At 29.1% G+C, this 20,010-nt stretch overlaps 1 protein-coding gene across 3 annotated transcripts in view; it reads left to right on the top strand.

Moving 5' to 3' along the window:
* Positions 1–19,553, top strand: part of LOC129915978 (neuropeptide CCHamide-2 receptor-like) — a 109,490-nt gene extending 89,937 nt beyond the window's left edge. For 2 of the 3 annotated variants that reach the window (XM_055995719.1, XM_055995718.1), the window contains 5 exons: positions 4,032–4,197; positions 4,619–4,751; positions 5,053–5,251; positions 17,863–18,077; positions 18,171–19,553. In XM_055995719.1, the coding sequence (XP_055851694.1) occupies positions 4,032–4,197; positions 4,619–4,751; positions 5,053–5,251; positions 17,863–18,077; positions 18,171–19,229 (1,772 nt within the window). In that variant the 3' untranslated portion in view covers positions 19,230–19,553. The remainder of the gene's footprint in view (positions 1–4,031; positions 4,198–4,618; positions 4,752–5,052; positions 5,252–17,862; positions 18,078–18,170) is intronic. The other variant, XM_055995720.1, reaches the window with a different exon arrangement.
* Positions 19,554–20,010: the final 457 nt, after the last annotated feature.

The raw sequence follows: 20,010 nt of genomic DNA, 5'->3' as shown, positions 1-20,010 counted from the left end.
TGATCTTTTTTTTCAAACGTCGGTAATTAAAAATACTTTACAGTCTTAAAAATTGCCGGTGTTGCCGTTTTGATTTTTTAAATTTAATTGCGTTTGTTTGTTTGGTGTTGCCGTTTTGACTTTTTAAATTTAATTGAAGATTTTTGTGAGCAAAAAAAAATTTTTTCAAAAATTGTTCTTAAATTTCATAAATTAATTGATGCCAAAAGATTGTCTAGGAAATTCAAGGAAAAAATATATAGGAGTGAGGGACAATCTCTCATCGTTCAAGCGACAGATGCAATTTTCTTATTAATTGACTTCAAACACAAACAAAAATATTTTAACACAACGGCAACACCTACAATATTTAAATATTTTTAAAAAGCTAGAAAGCTTAATCACATTTTTAAAATTAAAATTAAGTAAATTGAATGAAGGGCTTTTGAAATAATGGTAATTGAAATCAGATTTTTGAAAAAAAAAATTAGACAAAATTTTAACATGTCGTTTTTAAAACTTTTTCGTAATATAAAATGCATTTATTTTTCAAATGTTTTAAGCCACATTTATTATAATTTGAAATTATAAAAGGAAATGTCAATATGTATTACAGTTTATGAAAAAAATTAAAAAGTATTTCATTTTCGAAGAACTTTTTTTAATAGAAGATTTGAAAAAAAATTAACTTATTTTTTTTTAAGTTCAACATTTAAATATAAATTTATTTTTTATTTATTCAAAAGCCATTATTATTGAAAGCTAAAAAGCTAAAGTTTAAAGTTCTTATTTGCCAAAATCTTTGCGAAAATCAATTATTTCATTGTAAGAATTCAGTTTTTATCAAAAAAAACCCATTGAAATTGAACTAATTTTTAATTTTTTTTTTTTTTCAAAAGTGTAGTATATGTATATTACCTTTTCTGCTTCGAAATTCAACTGATAATATTTATGACCAAAAATTTTTTTACAATAAATTCATATTTTATTAGAAAAAATTTGGAAATTTAAATTTTTTTAATAACAATTTTTTTTTTTAATTCTCAGTTTGAGGAGCATTCTTTCAAAAATTCTTAGTTAAATTTAGTGGATTTAAATCTAAGAGATAAGAATGAGCTTCTGGCTTTTTAAAAATGTATTTTAAAATATTGTAGGTGTTGCCGTTGTTTTCAAAATATTATTTTTGTGTTTGAAGTCAGATTGTGAGAAAATTGCATTTATTGCTTAAACGATGGAAGATTGTCCCTTACTCTCTTATATTTTTTTTTTCCTTAAATTGTCTAGAGAATCTTTTGCTATCATTTGTTTTATGAAATTAAAGCAAAAAAAAATGGTTTTGTTCAAAATAAATTCAATTTTAATTTAAAAAAACAATGCGGGAACATCGGCAATTTTTAACCTATAGCCTTTAAAGTAATTTTAATTACCTACGTTTGGAACAAAAATCGTCAAAATCAGAGCTGTTCGGCCGGGTTCCCTAATAATTTGCTTTAGTTACTCCACTAATACTTTCTACCTTATTTGAAATTATTTCATTAAAAATAAAATCGTTGCCAATATAAGGGAAATTTATACAAACATATATTTTAAATAATGCAGTAATTCCTTTATACAGCCTTTTCGGAATCAGTACAAATAAGCAACTGAAGTAAAATGCAAGTAATTAAATAACTCAAAAGTTCTTTCAAAACTAACCATATTTAGTTCAATTTATTTACAACAAATTTAACGATTTAAGACCTTATTTTTAATAGTTTTATTGGTTTTTGTAACTTTTGAAATGCTTGTAAACTTCATTAACTTCGTTATTATAGTATCAACAATTGTTTTTTCAATATTCTGCTAAAATAAGACTGAAGACTTAGTAGACGAAAATAAAAAAAATATTGTCTTTTTCATGTTCATATTGTTGTTTAGCCAGCTACAAGTAGGTATAATAAGTTGCGCCAAATTTAACTTTGTAGCTACTAAGGGTAGTTTTAGGAGTGGTTTTTGGTAACTCGGTACTAACCTCAATACAATTTTGTACGGAATAAAAAACAACAATTGAATGCTTTGAATAAACAAAAGTTTTTTTATAAAAAAAAATTGTTTTTTTCTGAACTTTTACATTTTTGACCCTTCAACAATAAAGGATTACTAAACAAAATAAGTAATTTTTGTTTTCAAAATCCCTCCCCTGGTTTGACTAAACCGGAAGTCTACTACTTTTTGAACTGAAAATTTGAACATAAAATTACCCATACACGGAAAGAAGGCCACCTAAGAGAATTTGATTCCGCATTATATTAAGCGGATTTTTGCATGGTTTTTTGCCAAGATGACTTCTGTAAATAAGTGGAAAAATCTTCTTAATTTCTTGAACCTCCAAAACTATAAGAAATCCACTTAAATTAAGCGGAAAATGTTCTTACTTAAGTTGAAGTCTGAAATGAAGTTCACCTTAAATTTTTAAAAATTGAAACGGATTCCACTTATTTTAAGAGGAAATCCTATTGTTTTAAAGTGGTAGGATTTAAAAAGGGCACCATCTTATTTTTAAGTGCCCTATTTTTCTTCGTGTAGGCTACAAAATTTGATTTTTGTACAAAAAAACTAACTACAATTGCTGAGATAAATTTTGTTTGATTCCGCCACAAAGTTTCCGTTAAAGTTAGGGACGTCTTTTCAGCTTTTAAAACCCTTTGGAACCCAAGCTATGAAAGTCAATATTAAAAACAGGTTTTCTCAGTATTATGGTGTCAAAAACATCACAACTAAGAAATATGAATAGCAAAAAGTTAATGCGTTACTCCGATATCAAATGTAAGTAACATGCACTTCCTATGACCACCAAAAAAATGTTAGACTGGGAAAATAATTTTTAATATAACATGCCAAAAAATAAAACACTTTCTGGATTAATATTTTTTATATATTTTGATATATGACCATAAAAAAAAATATTTTACAAAAAAAAAAATGGGCATTTCAGTAAAAAAAAATTAAAAGTATGATAATTGACTAACTTTTTGTATTAATCTAGTAACCCGGCATTATTATCTTTCAATTAAGCCATTGAAACCTAAAAAATTATTTAATGGAATATTTTTTACGAATTTTTAAATATATCGTCGGCACAAAGCCAAAACCGCGAATCTGCATTTTTGGACATTTTCACTTTAATGCGTCATTTAACTTGTTATCGGTTTCTCTATCCACTGCTTCGACCCCAATCATCCATCTGTTGCCTAAAAGCCTAAAATATCGATTTCCGTAGCTCGAGTTCCCATAAGATTGCATGCATTTGCAAAACTTTGAAGCCGTTTTTCTCAAAACTACAATTTTGCAGATTCGTGGTTTTGGCGTTGTGCCCACGATATGTTACATGAGATTAACGCTGGGTCCGAAAGGGTAAAAAGATTTTTTCCTCCGAACATTTTTTATAGATGATTCATCTCCCACTGTAACTATATAATAGATTTAGCTGTAAAAATCAATTTAGTTAACTGCAAGCTTATTCTATAAATCGATTTCCAGAAACTGTGTACCAAGTGTTTCCATCCTAGAATTTCCCACTTTTTTGATTTGATATAAGTTTTTTTCCGCGAATTGATAGACAGGTTTAAATAACACTTCGTGAGCACGTGGAAACATCAGACACCATATGTTTTCACTTTTTACTCCTTTTATCCTGGAAATAAATAATTCAAATAAAAACTGACGAATAGCTGACGACCCAACATTTATGTACGTAAATGAAAAAACTTTTAAAACACACACTGACGCAATAAGGTGCCATGAAAAACATATCATGGTGCATTTTTAATAAGTTTTTAGCTGGAAATAAATTAAACCAATTTCATTTCCTTAAAAAATAATAGACTTTCAGAAAGAAAAGTTTAATTAAACACACCCCAGACTTCCTCCACATCCTTTCTTCCAACTTCTACCTACAATTCCACGAAAAAAACAATTTTTCTTCATAACCATATTTTTTAGTAGAAAAGTAGCGCACAACTTTCTGACAGGTAATAAAAAATAACCCTTTTCTTTGGTCTCTCTCTTTACAGGCATGCCAAATGAATTATACAGCATGTGGTATCCAACATCGTATCCTTTTACCGATGTCGTTTGCATCATTGGCGGAATCCTGTCGGAGACTGCTGCCAATGCAACTGTCCTTACAATAACGGCATTCACAGTCGAACGATACATTGCCATATGTCATCCTTTTAGGTGAGTGTTTAATTTTAAGTTAATCGATCGATATCCTTGACGAGGACTTATATACGTGCTGTCAATATCAATAATAATGAATTGAATGACACAAGTAGTAAAGAGCAAGGACCTCTGTGTTTTTTTGTTTCGTTTTGTTTGATGTCGGATCTTTTCTCGTGCCATATTACATTATCCTTCTCGTTTGTTCGAGTGCAATCAATCTGGCACGCTCTATCATCAAAGAATCTCTCTCAAAGGACATAGAATTTTGCTTTTTATTACTGTTCATTTGTAAGCACAGCCCGTCCGTTCGTTCTCATGGTCCTGGGTTGGGTCCTGATGCTGATACTGATACTGTTGTGTTAGCTTTTTTACTATTATTACTAATGCTCATTCCATGTTTTTTTTTTTGTTGTCATCGTGTCGTTGTCGTTCACAGACAGCACACCATGTCGAAATTATCCCGGGCGATAAAGTTCATCCTGGCAATTTGGGTGGCTGCCTTTCTGTTGGCGTTACCACAAGCGATGCAATTTTCCGTTATGAAGCAAAATGACACCAAAGTTTGTTCGGTGAGTATAAAACAGCTACTCTAACAATGAAAGTTTTGTGCATGTTGGTGTTAATGTAACAATTTTTGTTGTCTATATTTGTGTGTGGTCTGTGTGTGAGTGTATAGTTTGTCCTTTTGGTGAATTTTGAAAATTTTGTATCAAGAAATGAACTTGAAATTGAAACCATGAACTTCAAGAGTGTTGAAAGTTTATACTTTTTTTTTTTGTTTTGTAATTAATTAGATTTTAATTGTTCTTTGTTCATTTTCTTGTCGTCCTATTTCGTTTCTCTTTTCTTCTTATTTCTGGTTTATTTTAGGTGAAAAATGATTTAACACAAGACGTTTTTGTTGTTTCGGGATTTATATTCTTCGGAGGACCAATGACTGCCATTTGCGTTCTGTACGTACTAATTGGAGTAAAACTTAAGCGAAGCAGAATGCTGCAGGCTGTCCCAAGGAGATGTTTTGATCTGAATCGAGGCATCAGTGCACAAACGCGAGTTATACGAATGTTAAGTAAGTTAAAAAAGAAATAAGATATTAACTCTCTGTCTTATACCTTCCTAGTTTGAATTGTTAAATTGCTTGCTTTGGTAGGTATAAGGGTTGGACACGTATTTAAGTTAGTATACTGGGCTAATTAAGAGATAAGGCTTTGGATTGTTATCGGGGAAAAATGTTAATTGGGGTAGACGGAAGTGCAAAGTATATCAGCAAAATTGTTCTTTTTTAAGGATGTTGTTTTATTTAATTTATTTACAGACGTTCGTACCATTAATTAGTTATATTATATAGGGAAAGACCTCCCACTTAGTGTTTGACTGTCTTAAAAACCAACAAAAAACATCTTTTAAATAGAATAAAGTTTTTATTCATTAAATTTAATGTTTTTTGCTGAAACTCTCATTATTATAAAAAAATAAAAAAATACTGAACAAAATATAATACGTTTTGAAAAAACATCAAACAAAAAACCGTCTTGCCCTTACATAGGGTAAGACCGCCCTATCAAATTTTGTTGGTAGAAAGACCGTTTCTATTGTTTTAAATGCAGCCTATTTGTAATAATAACACAATTATGGTATATTTTCATTAGTTCTCACTCAAGCACAAGCTTTTTGGTACCATTTGGTACACATTTTGCACTTCTTCCAACAATACTTTGGATTGGATCTTGAAAACAGTTGCAGATAGAAGGTACAAATACAATCTGCAAAGTCCTCTTCATCAGAATCATCAATTACCTACAGTATTGTTTGTCGCCTGTTGCTTAGCCTGTTTAAGCTACCAGAGCTTCCAATTTCGCCCGGGGGCGGTCTTGCCCCAGTCATATCATATTTGATGTTCTGTATTATTTTTTTTTTAATTTATCTTTATGACTATTTCTTTCACAGAAAATAGTTTTTAATATGCACTTTCTATTATAAAAAAAGGAAAAGTTTAAAATTTTAATTATTTCAGTGTCAAAAATACAACTGACTTTTCACATGAACGATAAGAATTTGATGAAAAATCACAAAATTTACCGTAACTCTTCGGGGTCTTAACCGAAATTGCTAAAACTTACAGAAGTGATCGATCATACCAAAGGGCACCTATTTTATATTGCAAGTGTTGCCAATTTTACTTTTTTTTAAATCGAGTATAAATCAGCGTTAAATTCAGTCTGAATTCGGGGCTCCGTAAAAGAATTAAGGATTTTTTTCTTGTTATTTTTACTTGCGATTCAGTTTAGAATTCGTAAAAAAATAAAATCAGACATAACATAACCTAGCAATTTTGTCTTTCCTTCTCTTTGCCTTACTTTATAACATCGATTTTTGGAACCAAATGGAAAAGGTTGTTTTTCTCAAAAATGTTTCTATTAATTTACTATTAAAAAAATTCCATTTTTAAAAAAGGTCCTAATATTAATATAAAAAACAGTTATTGTTGGTACCTTCAAAAGAACCGTTGTCTTGATGTCCGACTTTTTCGTAATCGACGTAACCAATTTCTTCGGAAACTTTCGTACAAAAAAAATTAATAATAGTTTTTGGATTGCTTAAAAAATTCAAAACAATTTTTTTGAAAAACGAAACCTAAATTTTTTTGAAACTTTGTTTTTATGTGTCGATTAATATTCCTTTTTTTTGGCGTAGGTACCATTTTTTTTTTTATATTTTTCTACTGTATTGAAAAAATTCTAAAATTCTTTTCAATATTAGAAATTTAATCGCATAAGTCGTTTTGAGGTCAAAATCACTTAAATAGATATTTCCTTTTTTTTGTAAAACAAATTCTACATTATTTTTCAAGATTCAATAAATTTTTGTTATAAAATTATAATGAAAATATTCTTTTAAGAATGTTTCATAATTTTTTTTTTGCCACAATTTTTTCTTTTGAAAGTTTTCTGTTTCTTTAAGAACCCAAAATGATTTTTAAAGCTTTAAAAAATTAAATTGCAAATTTTTTTAATTAGGTTGTTGTAAAAGCAATGCAAATTAATTTTAAAAAAACTGCTTTAATAGAAAATAGCCCTAACTATTAAATAACTATTAAAAAACAATTGAAACTGATTTGTTAAATAATACAGTCATTTGATATAGACTGAAGTCAGTTAAGCCGCTTTTAATTTACTTTTCGTTTTGATTACTATTTATTTACTAGAGGTAAGGGGCACTAAACACAACTTTATTTTTATCTCTTGAGAATACCCTGGTAAACTTATAGACAGTAAAAAACGATGTTTGATATTGCATTTTAGTTTTAAGAAAAGTTTCTTATTTTTCATTTTAATATGGAGGACCTCTGTGCCGCACTCGTCCCTACTTCAAAGACTACTTTACTCACATAGAAAAATAAATTAACTGATTAAGGCACAATTAATTCACTCTCTATTATACAATTTAAAATCGCCATTAAAAATTGAAATACGAATTTTAAATACAATAAATAGTAAATAATTTGGATACATTAACAAGTTACATTATTTCAATTTAAAATAAAGAATATGTACACAAAGAAAAAAAAATGAGGATATTTTTAATATGAATTTACAAAGTGAACTTTTTTTTATCTAATAAGTGATTATATTAGAGAGAACAAGGCGGTCACTGGGGCGTATGCGTAATTTTTTTTTGGAATTGAAAAATCTTATTGCTAGTTATTTCATTATTGAGCAATTATTTACACGAGTTGATCTTTGTATACCTACCATTCTCTAACCTCTTAAATAGATTGCTAATAGGTTGCAGTTCCTAAAGGTTAGTTAAGAATTTGGTAATACCAATTATTTTTAAGGTCACATTGACGTATAACTATAGTCGATCCAATCAACAAAAATTGCTTACCTTGCAAATCTGAATTCGATATTTATTTCCACGTATTTTTAAATCTGTTTACTTGTCATATATGACATGTAACAAATACAGCTTCTTCATTTAATAGCTGTAAATTTACATCGTTTATAAATTTCATTTATCCCAACCAATATCAGAAAAACATTTTTCCAATTAAAAGGTCTGTACAGAACACACAATATCACATCACGTCAGAAGTCGTATACACATAAATTTTTCATAACATTAATAAGCCCTGACAATTCATGTAAATAAACAAAAAGAAAATCACAATTTAAATACTAAATCACTCTTTTCTACAAAAAAAAAAGGTTTAATAAAATAACTTTTAGCTTGACATAAAAAACAATTACCCCTATATCCAATAACATAATTTACGAGTCATGGACATATTGTTTAAAAAATGTCGTCGGTTTTGTTTGTTTACTTCGTTTTTGCTGTTACTATATTGAAATCACGATTTCTTAATCGTGATCTGTCTGGAGCTACAAGTTCAATTTGCAAATAAATACACAAGTTCACAATACTTTTGCTAAACTTCTTACATAACAATGCATTTTGTTTATGTTTGTTGTGTTTAACTATTCGAACACAAGCTTCAATCTAAAGGGCATCAAAACAATAATACTTGACTCTGATATACATACAATCAACAAACAAAATTTATTCAAAGAGTGTGGAGGAGGAGAAGCTTTACTCTTAAATGCCAACCAACACTCAGTCAAATTGACTTCCTACATTTTATCGACTGACATAGAAATCAACTTAGAACGTAATAGTTTGTACCCGTATCAGGAAACAACACAACTTTTCCCATATTTGAACCTTAAGGGTTTCTCGGAAATCAAAATGAAAAAAAAAGATGTTAATGGTGATGGTAAAAGTTGTTCTGAATTGGATAAACAAACTTTTTGTTTAACTTTTTCGTGTGCTTCACTTATCTGCGAGATGTAAAATTATCCGCTAAGGTTTTTCTTGGATCTGAAAACAGGGAAATCTGAGATGATATCTGAGAAAGATGGAATACAATTCCAAATCTTTTGAAATATAGAAGCTTCCAAAAATACAACCTTTTAAAAATCGACAAAACTTCACAAAAACCCAACTGCGTAAAAATAAATTAAATTGTAAGAACAACTTTCAGCCCCCATTTCTTTGCACAATCATGGTTGGAAAAATAAATTGAATTAACTGTAATCGTTTGTTTGACAGCGTATATTTATTTATGTATTTATATTCAAGACCTCTTAATAATTATTTTACTCTGCCCCATAAAGCCAAGCAAGCGTAAAAATATGAATGAAATTTAATTGGTCCACAAAACGTACCAACATTTATAATACCTCGTAAAAGCAATGAATCAAAAACCAAAAAAGGTAGGTATACTTTGTGGTGTTTTCAAATTGATTATCCCTTTGGTTGTAATCTATTTGGGTAGGTACCTTGCCTATATAAATACCTAAATGCTATAGTAGAATGGTAAGTATAGCCGACGCGGCGGAAATTCAAATTTTAAATAAATAAGGGTTTACACAATGTCCGGTATAGCTTTAGGGGGGTTATCTATGTATAAAACTACATATAAATTTAAGCAGAGCAATGTAAAAAGGGATTATGTTAAATTTAATGGCACTCTGTGGGATGTTCAAACAATATTAACTGGTTTGCTTTTTGAATTGGATATCAATTAGGTGTAGGATATTTGCAAGTTGAAAAGAAAATTGATATTTGGGATAAGGAAGATGAGTCCTATAGGAGAAAGTTAAAGGTTGAGGAAGAAAAAGTTAAAAGTGTGGTTTTGTTCTATTTTAAGTGAAAGAATATTTTGGGAATTAGAACTTGTAATAAAGTATCCTATTTTTAGGTGATTTTGAAACTTTTTAAACAAATTTTATAAAACTATTTTAATGAATGATTTCAAATACAATTGGATGTTGGAAAGCATAGAACTTTGAATTTCAACTGCGGTTTGAAGATGGATAAGTCCTTGTTTGATGAATGATTCAAAGTTAAATTTCCTTTCAACAGTGACCAAAACTAACTTTTAAGCAGCATTAAAGAGTTATTCCTTCTACGTAGTGGTTTGTGATAAAATTTTTCATGTTAAGCAAAGTACCTCTACGAATTTTAGTAAAATTGATGTATTTTGGATAGGTTTAAAAAGAGAGTTTTCTGCTCGTTTTTCCTTTTTCTTGCTAATTAATTCTTTTAAAAAGGTACATTAAGCTCTTGTACCCCAACTCTTGTAATTATTTGCCCAAAAAGGATTTGACGGTGTGAGGTTGGGAATAATTTGCTTTCTGAAATAGACTGGACGGACATGTAAAGTAGTTTTTTGATAAAGTAGATAATTCTTGGAACTATTAATTAAAAAATTTCTTAATAGCAAATTATTTGGAATACTGCCAGAGAACTGAAAATTAAGTTAAAAAAAGTTTCATTGGGTTGAATCCTCGCAAAATCCTCTATGAAGGCTGTAATGCATGTTCATAGAAATGTACATATATGAGATTTCGATTTGTTTTTAATTAGTGTTCTACGAAGCTAATCCAGAAATTTAACCTTGTCGAAGAGAAATTACGTATGTGCAGGTAACTTTTCGATACATTTTTTTGCTGATTCCACGATTTTAAAGCAGTTGGTAGTTTACCGAACCAAGTTGAAAGATTGAGTCCTTGACAAGCTTCGGCTCACAATTTATATCGACAAGTATTTCTGCAAATATTCCATTTGTGCGTTTTCTACTAATTATGGTTTTCTACGCTTTATGTACAATTTTGTATTTCAAAAAACCTATACAATTTCAAAATTTGGAGGTGTACGTACGTGTTCAAAGCTAAAAACTGAAAAAAGTGCTAAATTCAAACTAAAAAGGCCAAAAATAGAAATTTTAATAAAAAAAAAAAAAAACGGTAACAGCCTCAATTTTAAACCCATAGAGGTTAAAGTATTTTTAGTAACCGACACGTTTAAAAACAGGTTATGATCAAAAGCATCAATAATAATAAACAAAAAGGTCATAGACAAGCTGGTAAAATAATGGCCCGTATGCATAAAAAATATTAAATACTAGCAATATGAAATTAATAAGTATAACCTAGTTTGATATGCACAAAATGTGGATAAAATAGTCCATACTTTACAACTTTTCAAGTAAAAGCATTTATTATTTTGTGTGCATATGACCCAATCATAAATCATTTATGGTACTTATGAAAACTTGCAGCAGGTAATTTCTTTAAAAAATATGATTTTTTATCTAATGTTCAAAAGGCTAAGAGCGGAATTCATAGAAGTCACTCAAGTAAAAATTTTAAACAAGTGAAAATTTGCTCTTGCGTTTGGCCAACTTAAGCTACTTGTTACGTTAAGAAAACCTAAGGGTTTCTTTTATTAAATACCAACTGAGGATACAAACACTCAAAAAACTAATCTCAGACTTGTGCTTGAGAAAAAATTTTACTTGAGTGACGACTCTGAATTTTTGAAGAGAGTCTTTTTTTTCGTAGTTTTTTTGAAAAGTAGAATTATCTTAGAAGTACAGATCAGGATATACTGCTAATTCACCGTATTCACATTAATTCAATTTAAGAAAATCAACGAGTAAAATCACCCCGGCAAATTTTTTAAGTTTATAATACTCGTAAATGATCTCGAGACATTCTAATGTACCCATATGTTCAAACAAAAATATGAATTTTTACGTTTTATGTAAGTAATATTTTTTTGTTTGTTTTCGTTTTTTTTTTTAATAAAAACTTAAATATAAATACATATAAATATTTTCCTGATAAAAAAAAATTCTTTTATCCGGGATTTTCGATTATCCGTAATGGACTCGGTCCCGACTATCCTGGTTAATCGAGTTTCAACAAACTTGTTTTTTGTAAAAAAATTGTTTTCATTCATTATGTATTTTTCAACAAAAAAGTTAATTTGTTTGGGAAATGAATTTTTGATTCCGTGGAATTTTTGCACAGGCCTTCCGCAATGAAGCTCTAGGTATCAAAAACACGGGTCTACTCTACAAGTTAGTATGAATAAATCAGTATTAAAAAACACCCTCTGAACGTGGATATTTGACTTAATTCCTTTGGTTCTCGGACCAATGCCCAATGGATTTGAGCCATATTTTTCTTCATAAGGTTCATAAGGTGTTTCGGAACTGGTTAAAAATCCCTCTATTTGTAACAACAAAGAATTAAAACGACTTTCGTGAATCTTTGTTTGTATATTGAATTAAAACAACAGTGCCAAATTTTACTAGCGTGCATTTATTTTTAAAAACTTTTACTAAAAAATAATATTCCTAAAAAATATTTAACTTTTCATAAAAAGAATTATAATTTTTCAGTGATCGTATCGTATTGTCTTTGGTTGCATTCGATTCAGCATTTAAAATTATCTTTAAATAATGTGTGCCAGATCCCAAAAACATTAATTTTCCAGATTGATCAACCGTCCACCTCCTCCCATACTCTTGACCTTGAATGTAGTTAAAAAAAAAACAAAAGCAGGATTTTGATGCTCTTTGAACCTATAATAGAAAATGAAATTCTACGTCCATATCAATCAAAAGAATTCTATGGTTAATTTTCCTCACCATAACTTATTTTCATTTTCAACTAGTTCCTCAGAACTAAACAAAACTTTTGATTCAAAGTTACAAAGGTTTTCTAATATATTTCATATGCTCAGTTGATTTTGTAGAGCATGAAAAGAATTTACAAACTTATTTTCACTTTTATTTAGAAAGTAGAACTTTTTCTTTCATAACAAATTCAAAATATGAACAACAACATTTTATTATTCATAGTTTCTTTTGATATCAAAAAATATGTAGATGAGAGCAAATAAATAGGATATTTTTAGGCTTGACGTACGAACTGTTTAAATTTCTCATTAAATTAATGGTATTAAATTAACAAACATTAAATACGTTCTTCAAAGGAATAAAATTACTATTTAAATGAATTTGAGCTCCAAAAAAGGTATAAACAAAAAATCAAGTGATAAGTCTTAAAATAGAAAATATTTTTTATAATTAATTTTCTTTAAAAATTTTTTTTTAATGCACATTTGAGTAATTGGTTTATAATCATCAAAAAATTTTAGTTCAAAATTGGGAGTTTCCATAAGAAATTAATTCAAATCTTTAACTTGTTTTCCAAATTATAGGTACTTAAAATCACAATGTATTCATCCTGTAACTTTTATATAATTCAGTTAAGTAACAACAATTTCTTCCTTTCTTTCTTTATGTTAGCTGTAAGTTCTTTTTAAAATTTTGTTTTAAGAAAATTTTATCAAAGCTTTTTTTATGATTAAAAATCATTTTTTAATTGTTTTGTCTTTATTCCTGACTGCCCAAATGGCTAACAAATCTTCTTTTTTGTCCTTTCTTCAAAAGGAAATTATCCACTCGTGCTTTTTCTTCTTTTAATTTACATTTCAAATGAATAAAGGATAAACAAGGTAATTTCTGATGAATTAAGAAGAAACAAGGATAAAATGCCCTCAGAACTACTGGGGCAGCTCATCACGTCTTTTCTTTAATTTTTGATGTTCTACCTTTGTTTCTTGGAAGATTTACATTATTTCGAGGTGCTCATTATTCAGCTCATCAATCTTCCCGTTTCTTTTTCTTTTTCCAAATGAACTTTGTTTTGATATGTAGCATAACAAACCACTTAAGAAAAGTTTTATTTGGAGAAAATCGAGGTTATTTTGATGAAAAATAGTCCTGACCTCTGATCCTGATTAGACTTTTTCTTGATGATGAGGAAATGTGTTTATACATTTGTGTGAATAAAAACTTTGTCTCCGTCAAGGGAATCATTTCTCAAGAATTATTATTCTCTGATTTTGCCTTACAGGCTTGCCTTCTCGGTTTTATTTAATTTGTTTTTTTGTTTTTCCTTTAATTCAAGAAAAACATTTCCTGAAATTGTCAGAGTGTCAATGTTCTTTTTTTTCTCATAGAGTTGGTCTTTTTTCTTTTATTCACAGCCATTTGTTATCCTTTATCGAGGATACTTGTTAGCTTTAAGCTGTCTGTGCTCTGTGTTGGGAATTGATTTCTTTTTTTTTTTTTGTTATTATTGTTTTTGTATTATATTTCTTATGAATGAGAATGTTTTTCATTTAAGGATATTTTTTTTTTTTTTGTTTCTATTTATCTGTTGTTCTGGTCTCGTGTAGGTTATGAAATTGAAAAGTGGTTGAATATATTATTTTTCGCTCAATTTATTGGTGATTTATTTTCATTTTGTGCAAATAAATTTTGAACAAGAAGCTTATGTTTTGTATTCTGGTGTGACTAAAAAAAAAGAAAAACACAAAATCGTCTGGGTAGATAATTTGATGCGGTAATTGACACTTTAACTGTGGGTTATAATCATTATTTGTTTTGATAAAGATCCAATTGGTATTTGAAAATTTTGTGCTTGGTCCTGTTTTTATAACTTGAGATTTGAAAAAAAAAAAACTTCACAAAGGAGAGTGCTAAATTTTAGGAAAAATAATTCAGTGCTTTAATTGTGTGATTAATAGATTGGTAGGTATTTAGGATTCAATTAAGGAACTCCTAGAATTCACTATTGAATCTAAAAATTTAACATAATATTTATTCATATAAAGCGTAGGAATTATATTTAAGAAAATTAAACTTTTCAAAAATTGCGAAATTGCAGTTTCTTTGTAGAGGTAATTGCGAAGAAAAATTAAGCTGAAAATTTCAAAATGTGTACCTCAATTTATTAATTTCGCTACTATTAAAAATCCGCTTAAAGCCAGTATATAACTCAAAGAGTTATGTGTAGGTAAAGGTGACATTTGATATAGCTACCGAGAAATAATATTTAATTTTTTTATTGCTACCGAGTGAATTTTTAAAACAACACGTAAAATAAGGTGAAATTCCCTTTTATTAGAGAAAGTATAGTAAATTAAAGAATTTGTATCAAAATACCTTGCAAAAATGCTACACTTACGAAATTCCAGTTATTGATTTGATTAGAACTACAAATTAATAGAAGACGAAATAAAAGCATGCATTTTTTAACAGAAAATTCATTTTGGGCATAAATTATCTTGATGTAGTTTAGTAGAATTTTTAAAACGAAATATTTTCAATATGCGATTTACCAATGAAATGGTTAAGTATGGCAAACAAATGACAAACATGTGGACAACAAGTTTTTATTCACATGACAATGATGAAAGTTAACACTAATTTTGAAAATTATGCGAAAAACTAAAAAGTATAAACATATGACAACTTTGAAGTCATTTTCGTAAAAAATTGGATTTATTCTGTTCTTAAAACTATAAAATTGTTTGAAAATCATGATATATTTATGTCAATGCAATTTCTTAAAAAAATTATTTGTTTTTTTTTTTTCTTCATTAAAATTATTTCTATTTCAAAGACAAAAAATATAAAATTTTGTCCTATTAAAGTGGAAAACGTTTTTGCTCTTTTTACAATAATTTAAAAATTGGAAAGAGTCTTATCTTTAAATAAATTCAATAAGTTATATTAACACTCCTCTTAGCCAACGATTTTAAATTTAATTTTATTTGGTTTTGCATTAATGCACGTTGACAATGTATCTGTTTCTCAGAAAAAAAAATTAGTATTTAAATATTCAATATTTAACAAACTTTTATGAAAACATTTTAAAGAGTTAAAAAATAAAATCAACATCTGAACAGAAAATAACAATAACTGTTTTAATCAGTTTGAAAAAATATTATCCACAACTTTTTGATTTAAGTGATCTTCTTTTTCAGAAATGAAAAAAAAACTTTTTATTTTTTTTATTTTTATTCAGGTTTAACCTCTTTTTTTGTGACGTGATAGGCACACGGGGTGCTAATTTGCTTTATACTTTTCATGTCGCTAGAAATTTTTTCGGTCTCAATATTTTTTAGAGAATCATATATTTATGCAATTGATGTAGAATCTTCTGAGGAATTCGAATACCTATTGTATTCACAATTGCAAAAAAAATATATTCTAACCCTTATAAAGAGACTTATTTGTGACCACTTTTTTGAAAAATGGTAATTTTTTTATTTTTGTCCTGCCAAATTCGTACCCGTGTGCCGACAGAGGGTAAGGTAAAAAAAAGTATTCATGTTTTGCCTTATGTTTCACCTGGTTTTAGATTACTCATGGGGATTGAATTTTATTTGGCTTTGAGCAAATTTACATTTCATTGTGGATTTTTATGTGTTTTGAAGCTTTGAAAAATTGAAAATGACATTTGAAAATCATTAAAATTGATTGTTTAAAGATTGTTTAAACCATTTCAGTCGAGAAATAAGGATTTTCAGTTAGTTAAATTTTTAACCAATTTATTTACTTATAAATTATAAAAAATATTAAATATACAAAACATAAATACCTATAGGTAGTATATTTATTTTCCCAAAAATAATAATTTATTATTATTTTTTTTTTTTTTTTTTTTATATCAATTTTTTGAAAAGGGGATTTCAATTTATTTCAAATTTTTCTTTAAGGTATTGATCAATATACCCTAGTTATTTTTTACTGAATAAAATTGTAAGATTTTCAAAAACCACATTTTTAGATATATTTTTAGTATGTTTCAACAATTTTTTTTTGAAAACGAGTTGATGAATTTTCACTAAAATAATTTTTTAAAGTCTTGATTTATAGTTTTTAAAAAATGGCATCTCTTATTTCCAAAAAAATTGTAAGCATACAATTTTTTTTTCTTTTTGAATGTTTCTAAAGATTCTCAAAACCATTTTTTTTTTCTTGTAATTCCGTGCATTATGCAAGAAAGCAAATGATATACTTTATTCCGTGTTCAAAATCATTTAAGTCGGGTTTTAAGTAACTGCACACAAAAATTATATATATATTTTTCATTACTTATTTTAATATTGCTTAAATCCTTGGAAACTCAAATTATAATTATTACTCATTTTTGTAAAAGGTTTAACATTAAAGCTTATTTTACCATAAGATCAAGTAGGTGTAAGCCAGTCGTAACTTTTATTTACTTTATTTGTAAAAAAAGGATACATTTTTCCTGAAATTAATTAACAGTTTCTTTTAAACCAATATTTAAATTGATACAAAAAACCCAATGAATCCTCTTAACAGATCAAACAAATAACTTAAAGTGACATAATTTACCATTTTATTTCAGTATTTAATACCCAAAACCCCCATATCCTGAATAGTATTTTATAGAACTCCCTTCAAACTTTTTTACTCTTCAGGAAATGATTAATTTTTTCCAGGAATTGTTTATCACAAAGTGTATTAAAATTGCAACAAAAAAAAATCCTTACAATTGAAATACCAGTGAAAATATTTGAGCCGGCTTGTTGTTTGCCTTTTTAATCCTTCAACTTAAAATACCATTCACTACATTCATACCAATTGTAAATGCGTTGTGAATGCAACGAAAAGTAAACTTTTAAAAGACACACTCTACCCTCCATAAAAATAATCACCAAACAAATTCAGCAACCATGTCATACTCAATTTCATTTTCCATTACTCTCGCTACTGGGCTAAGGATTTATTTTTTAATCCAACGCATCATTTATATGCATTTTAGTACAACGTAACTGTGGGAAGTTTTTTATCAACTGTCAAAGTTCACTTCGAAAACCCGTTGGTGTTTCTCTATTAAATGCTTGAATTTCATTTTTTTCCATTTTCAAAAAAACACAACTTTTCTGTTTCAGCTTAAAAAATAATTCTATCCTTCTTTTTTTTTTTGTTTTTCCTTACAGTAGCTGTGGCAGTTGCCTTTTTCCTGTGTTGGGCGCCACATCACGCCCAACGACTAATGGCAGTTTATGGTTCCAGCATCGGTGACACCTCCCCACTATACAATGAGATTTACTCCATCCTAACATACATCTCTGGCGTCATATACTTTCTGTCGACATGTATCAATCCATTGCTCTACAACATCATGAGTCACAAGTTCAGGGATGCTTTTAAGGTACCTATACATAAACTCAGTGCATAGCACAGCATTTCACAGTCTCGCCACTAATGGTAAACCTACCTCTCTTGCGCCTTTGCAATTTTATAGGTTACCCTGGCCCGTCACTTTGGCCTGACTGGACGATACCAGACCACAAATCACAATTACAGCGCTCTGCTGCGTCAGAACGGTTCGATGCGTCTGCATACAACGGTGAATAACAATGCAATCGATCATTATAATTCCTATAGAGTAGTCCAATTGCAATGTCGTGATCCACATCATATTTCTCTGCAGGATAGTGTGAGGACGAATGGGAATAGTTGCAGAGCCCACCGCATGCGGTGTGTGTCCGTCAGTAGCCAGTCGACCTTGATGACCTCGCTCAGCAAGAACGATGTATTTGCAACAAACAGTTATGTGCTGCAATCTGCAACCGCAGTTGCCGCAGCAGCTGTTAATAGCACGCCAAAGATGGCCGGAGTGCCCACCCATCGTGGAGAATTACACACTCAAATATCGCAGGTCTCCTCGTTGGATGATGCCAATTCGCTGCTAGAGTCAGAAATTGCCCACAACCATCACCACCAGTCGTCGTACCGGTTAAAGGAGATGCGTCGACCGCAGGGCTACCTACCGGCACAGCTTGTCTCCAGTGACGAGTTGTCACTGGACTCAGGTGAGTGGACAGACAATAACTTGGACATGAGCAATAGATGCTCAGACAATGAGACTGACGTGTTCCCCAAGTCGGGCATTGAACGGGCGGGAACACCATTGAGAGTGCAAGAACTGAGATGTCATCCTGGCGGCGGAATACACTATAACGGCTCGGTGAGCACAACTCGCCGACCGAAACTCTCCAGTATTATCCGTCGGGATCCGCATTCGACGAATAGTCGTGTAGAGTTGAGGAATTCGTCCCGCAAACCAGCCAGCAAGACGCTAGAAAGCCTTTCGGATAAAATTCGCTGGCGAACAAGGCGGAAAATGAATTTTCTACGCGGAACTGGTAGCAATAAAAATCCTTCCATAAAGGAATCCAATTCGTCAGTATCCCTGCCTGTGTCACCAGTTAAGCCAATTGCAAATAGCACAGTTAAGGTCCATGTCGGCCTTCATGAGATTACAACGAACGGAAACGGAGAATACAATTCTGTTTCATAAATTTAAATCAAAATACATATATAAAAACCTAACTATACCCAACCCACGTTTAATGCCGTTAAAGTTTCTAAGAATTTTATTCTGTCCACATACAAAAAATGGGGAAACATTATACGCTTTTCCCTCTCAAAAAAAAAAATCAATACTGGTAAAGCTACTTTAAAAAAAAAAAACAATGATTAAATAAAATGAAAATGAAAAATACTTTGGATTGCTGTGACATCTCTCATTACTATTGAAATAATTTTTATTTTTAATAAAAAAAAGTTTATACAAAAAAAATTATATTATATAAAATAAAGTTGAAATTATTTATTCAAGTGATCTCTTGTTCTTAACTCATTCATTTGGGATTGTAAATTTAAATAAAATATATATTGATACATATATATTAAATAATTTTTCTATAGAATTATGTATAGAATTTTTAGAATTAAAGAGATTTTTATTTTAATTTAATAAAAAAAAAAAATGACAAAATATTCTTAGCTTATAAGAATGTTGACTTGATAAAAATTTTAAAAGAAAAAAAAAAACTATTAAATAAAATTTAATGAAACTTCTTTTAAGAAATGTTTGTGTTTTATTTAAAAAAAAACCAACAAGTTTTGGAAAAAATAGATAACTACATTTGTTAGACATTATTCTTATACGCAATCTTAGCACCTCAATTATATTATTATTACAATTACCTATTATTATTTTGATATGATTTTTGTACTAACACTACAAAGCGTTTGAAACAGAAAAAATGTTGCGTATACACCATAGACACCCACTT

The sequence above is a fragment of the Episyrphus balteatus genome, chromosome 3 (genome assembly GCF_945859705.1).
Source record: "Episyrphus balteatus chromosome 3, idEpiBalt1.1, whole genome shotgun sequence".
NCBI lineage: Eukaryota > Metazoa > Arthropoda > Insecta > Diptera > Syrphidae > Episyrphus > Episyrphus balteatus.
Note: the sequence above shows the minus strand (reverse complement) of the source record. Positions and strands in the feature narration are given on the sequence as shown.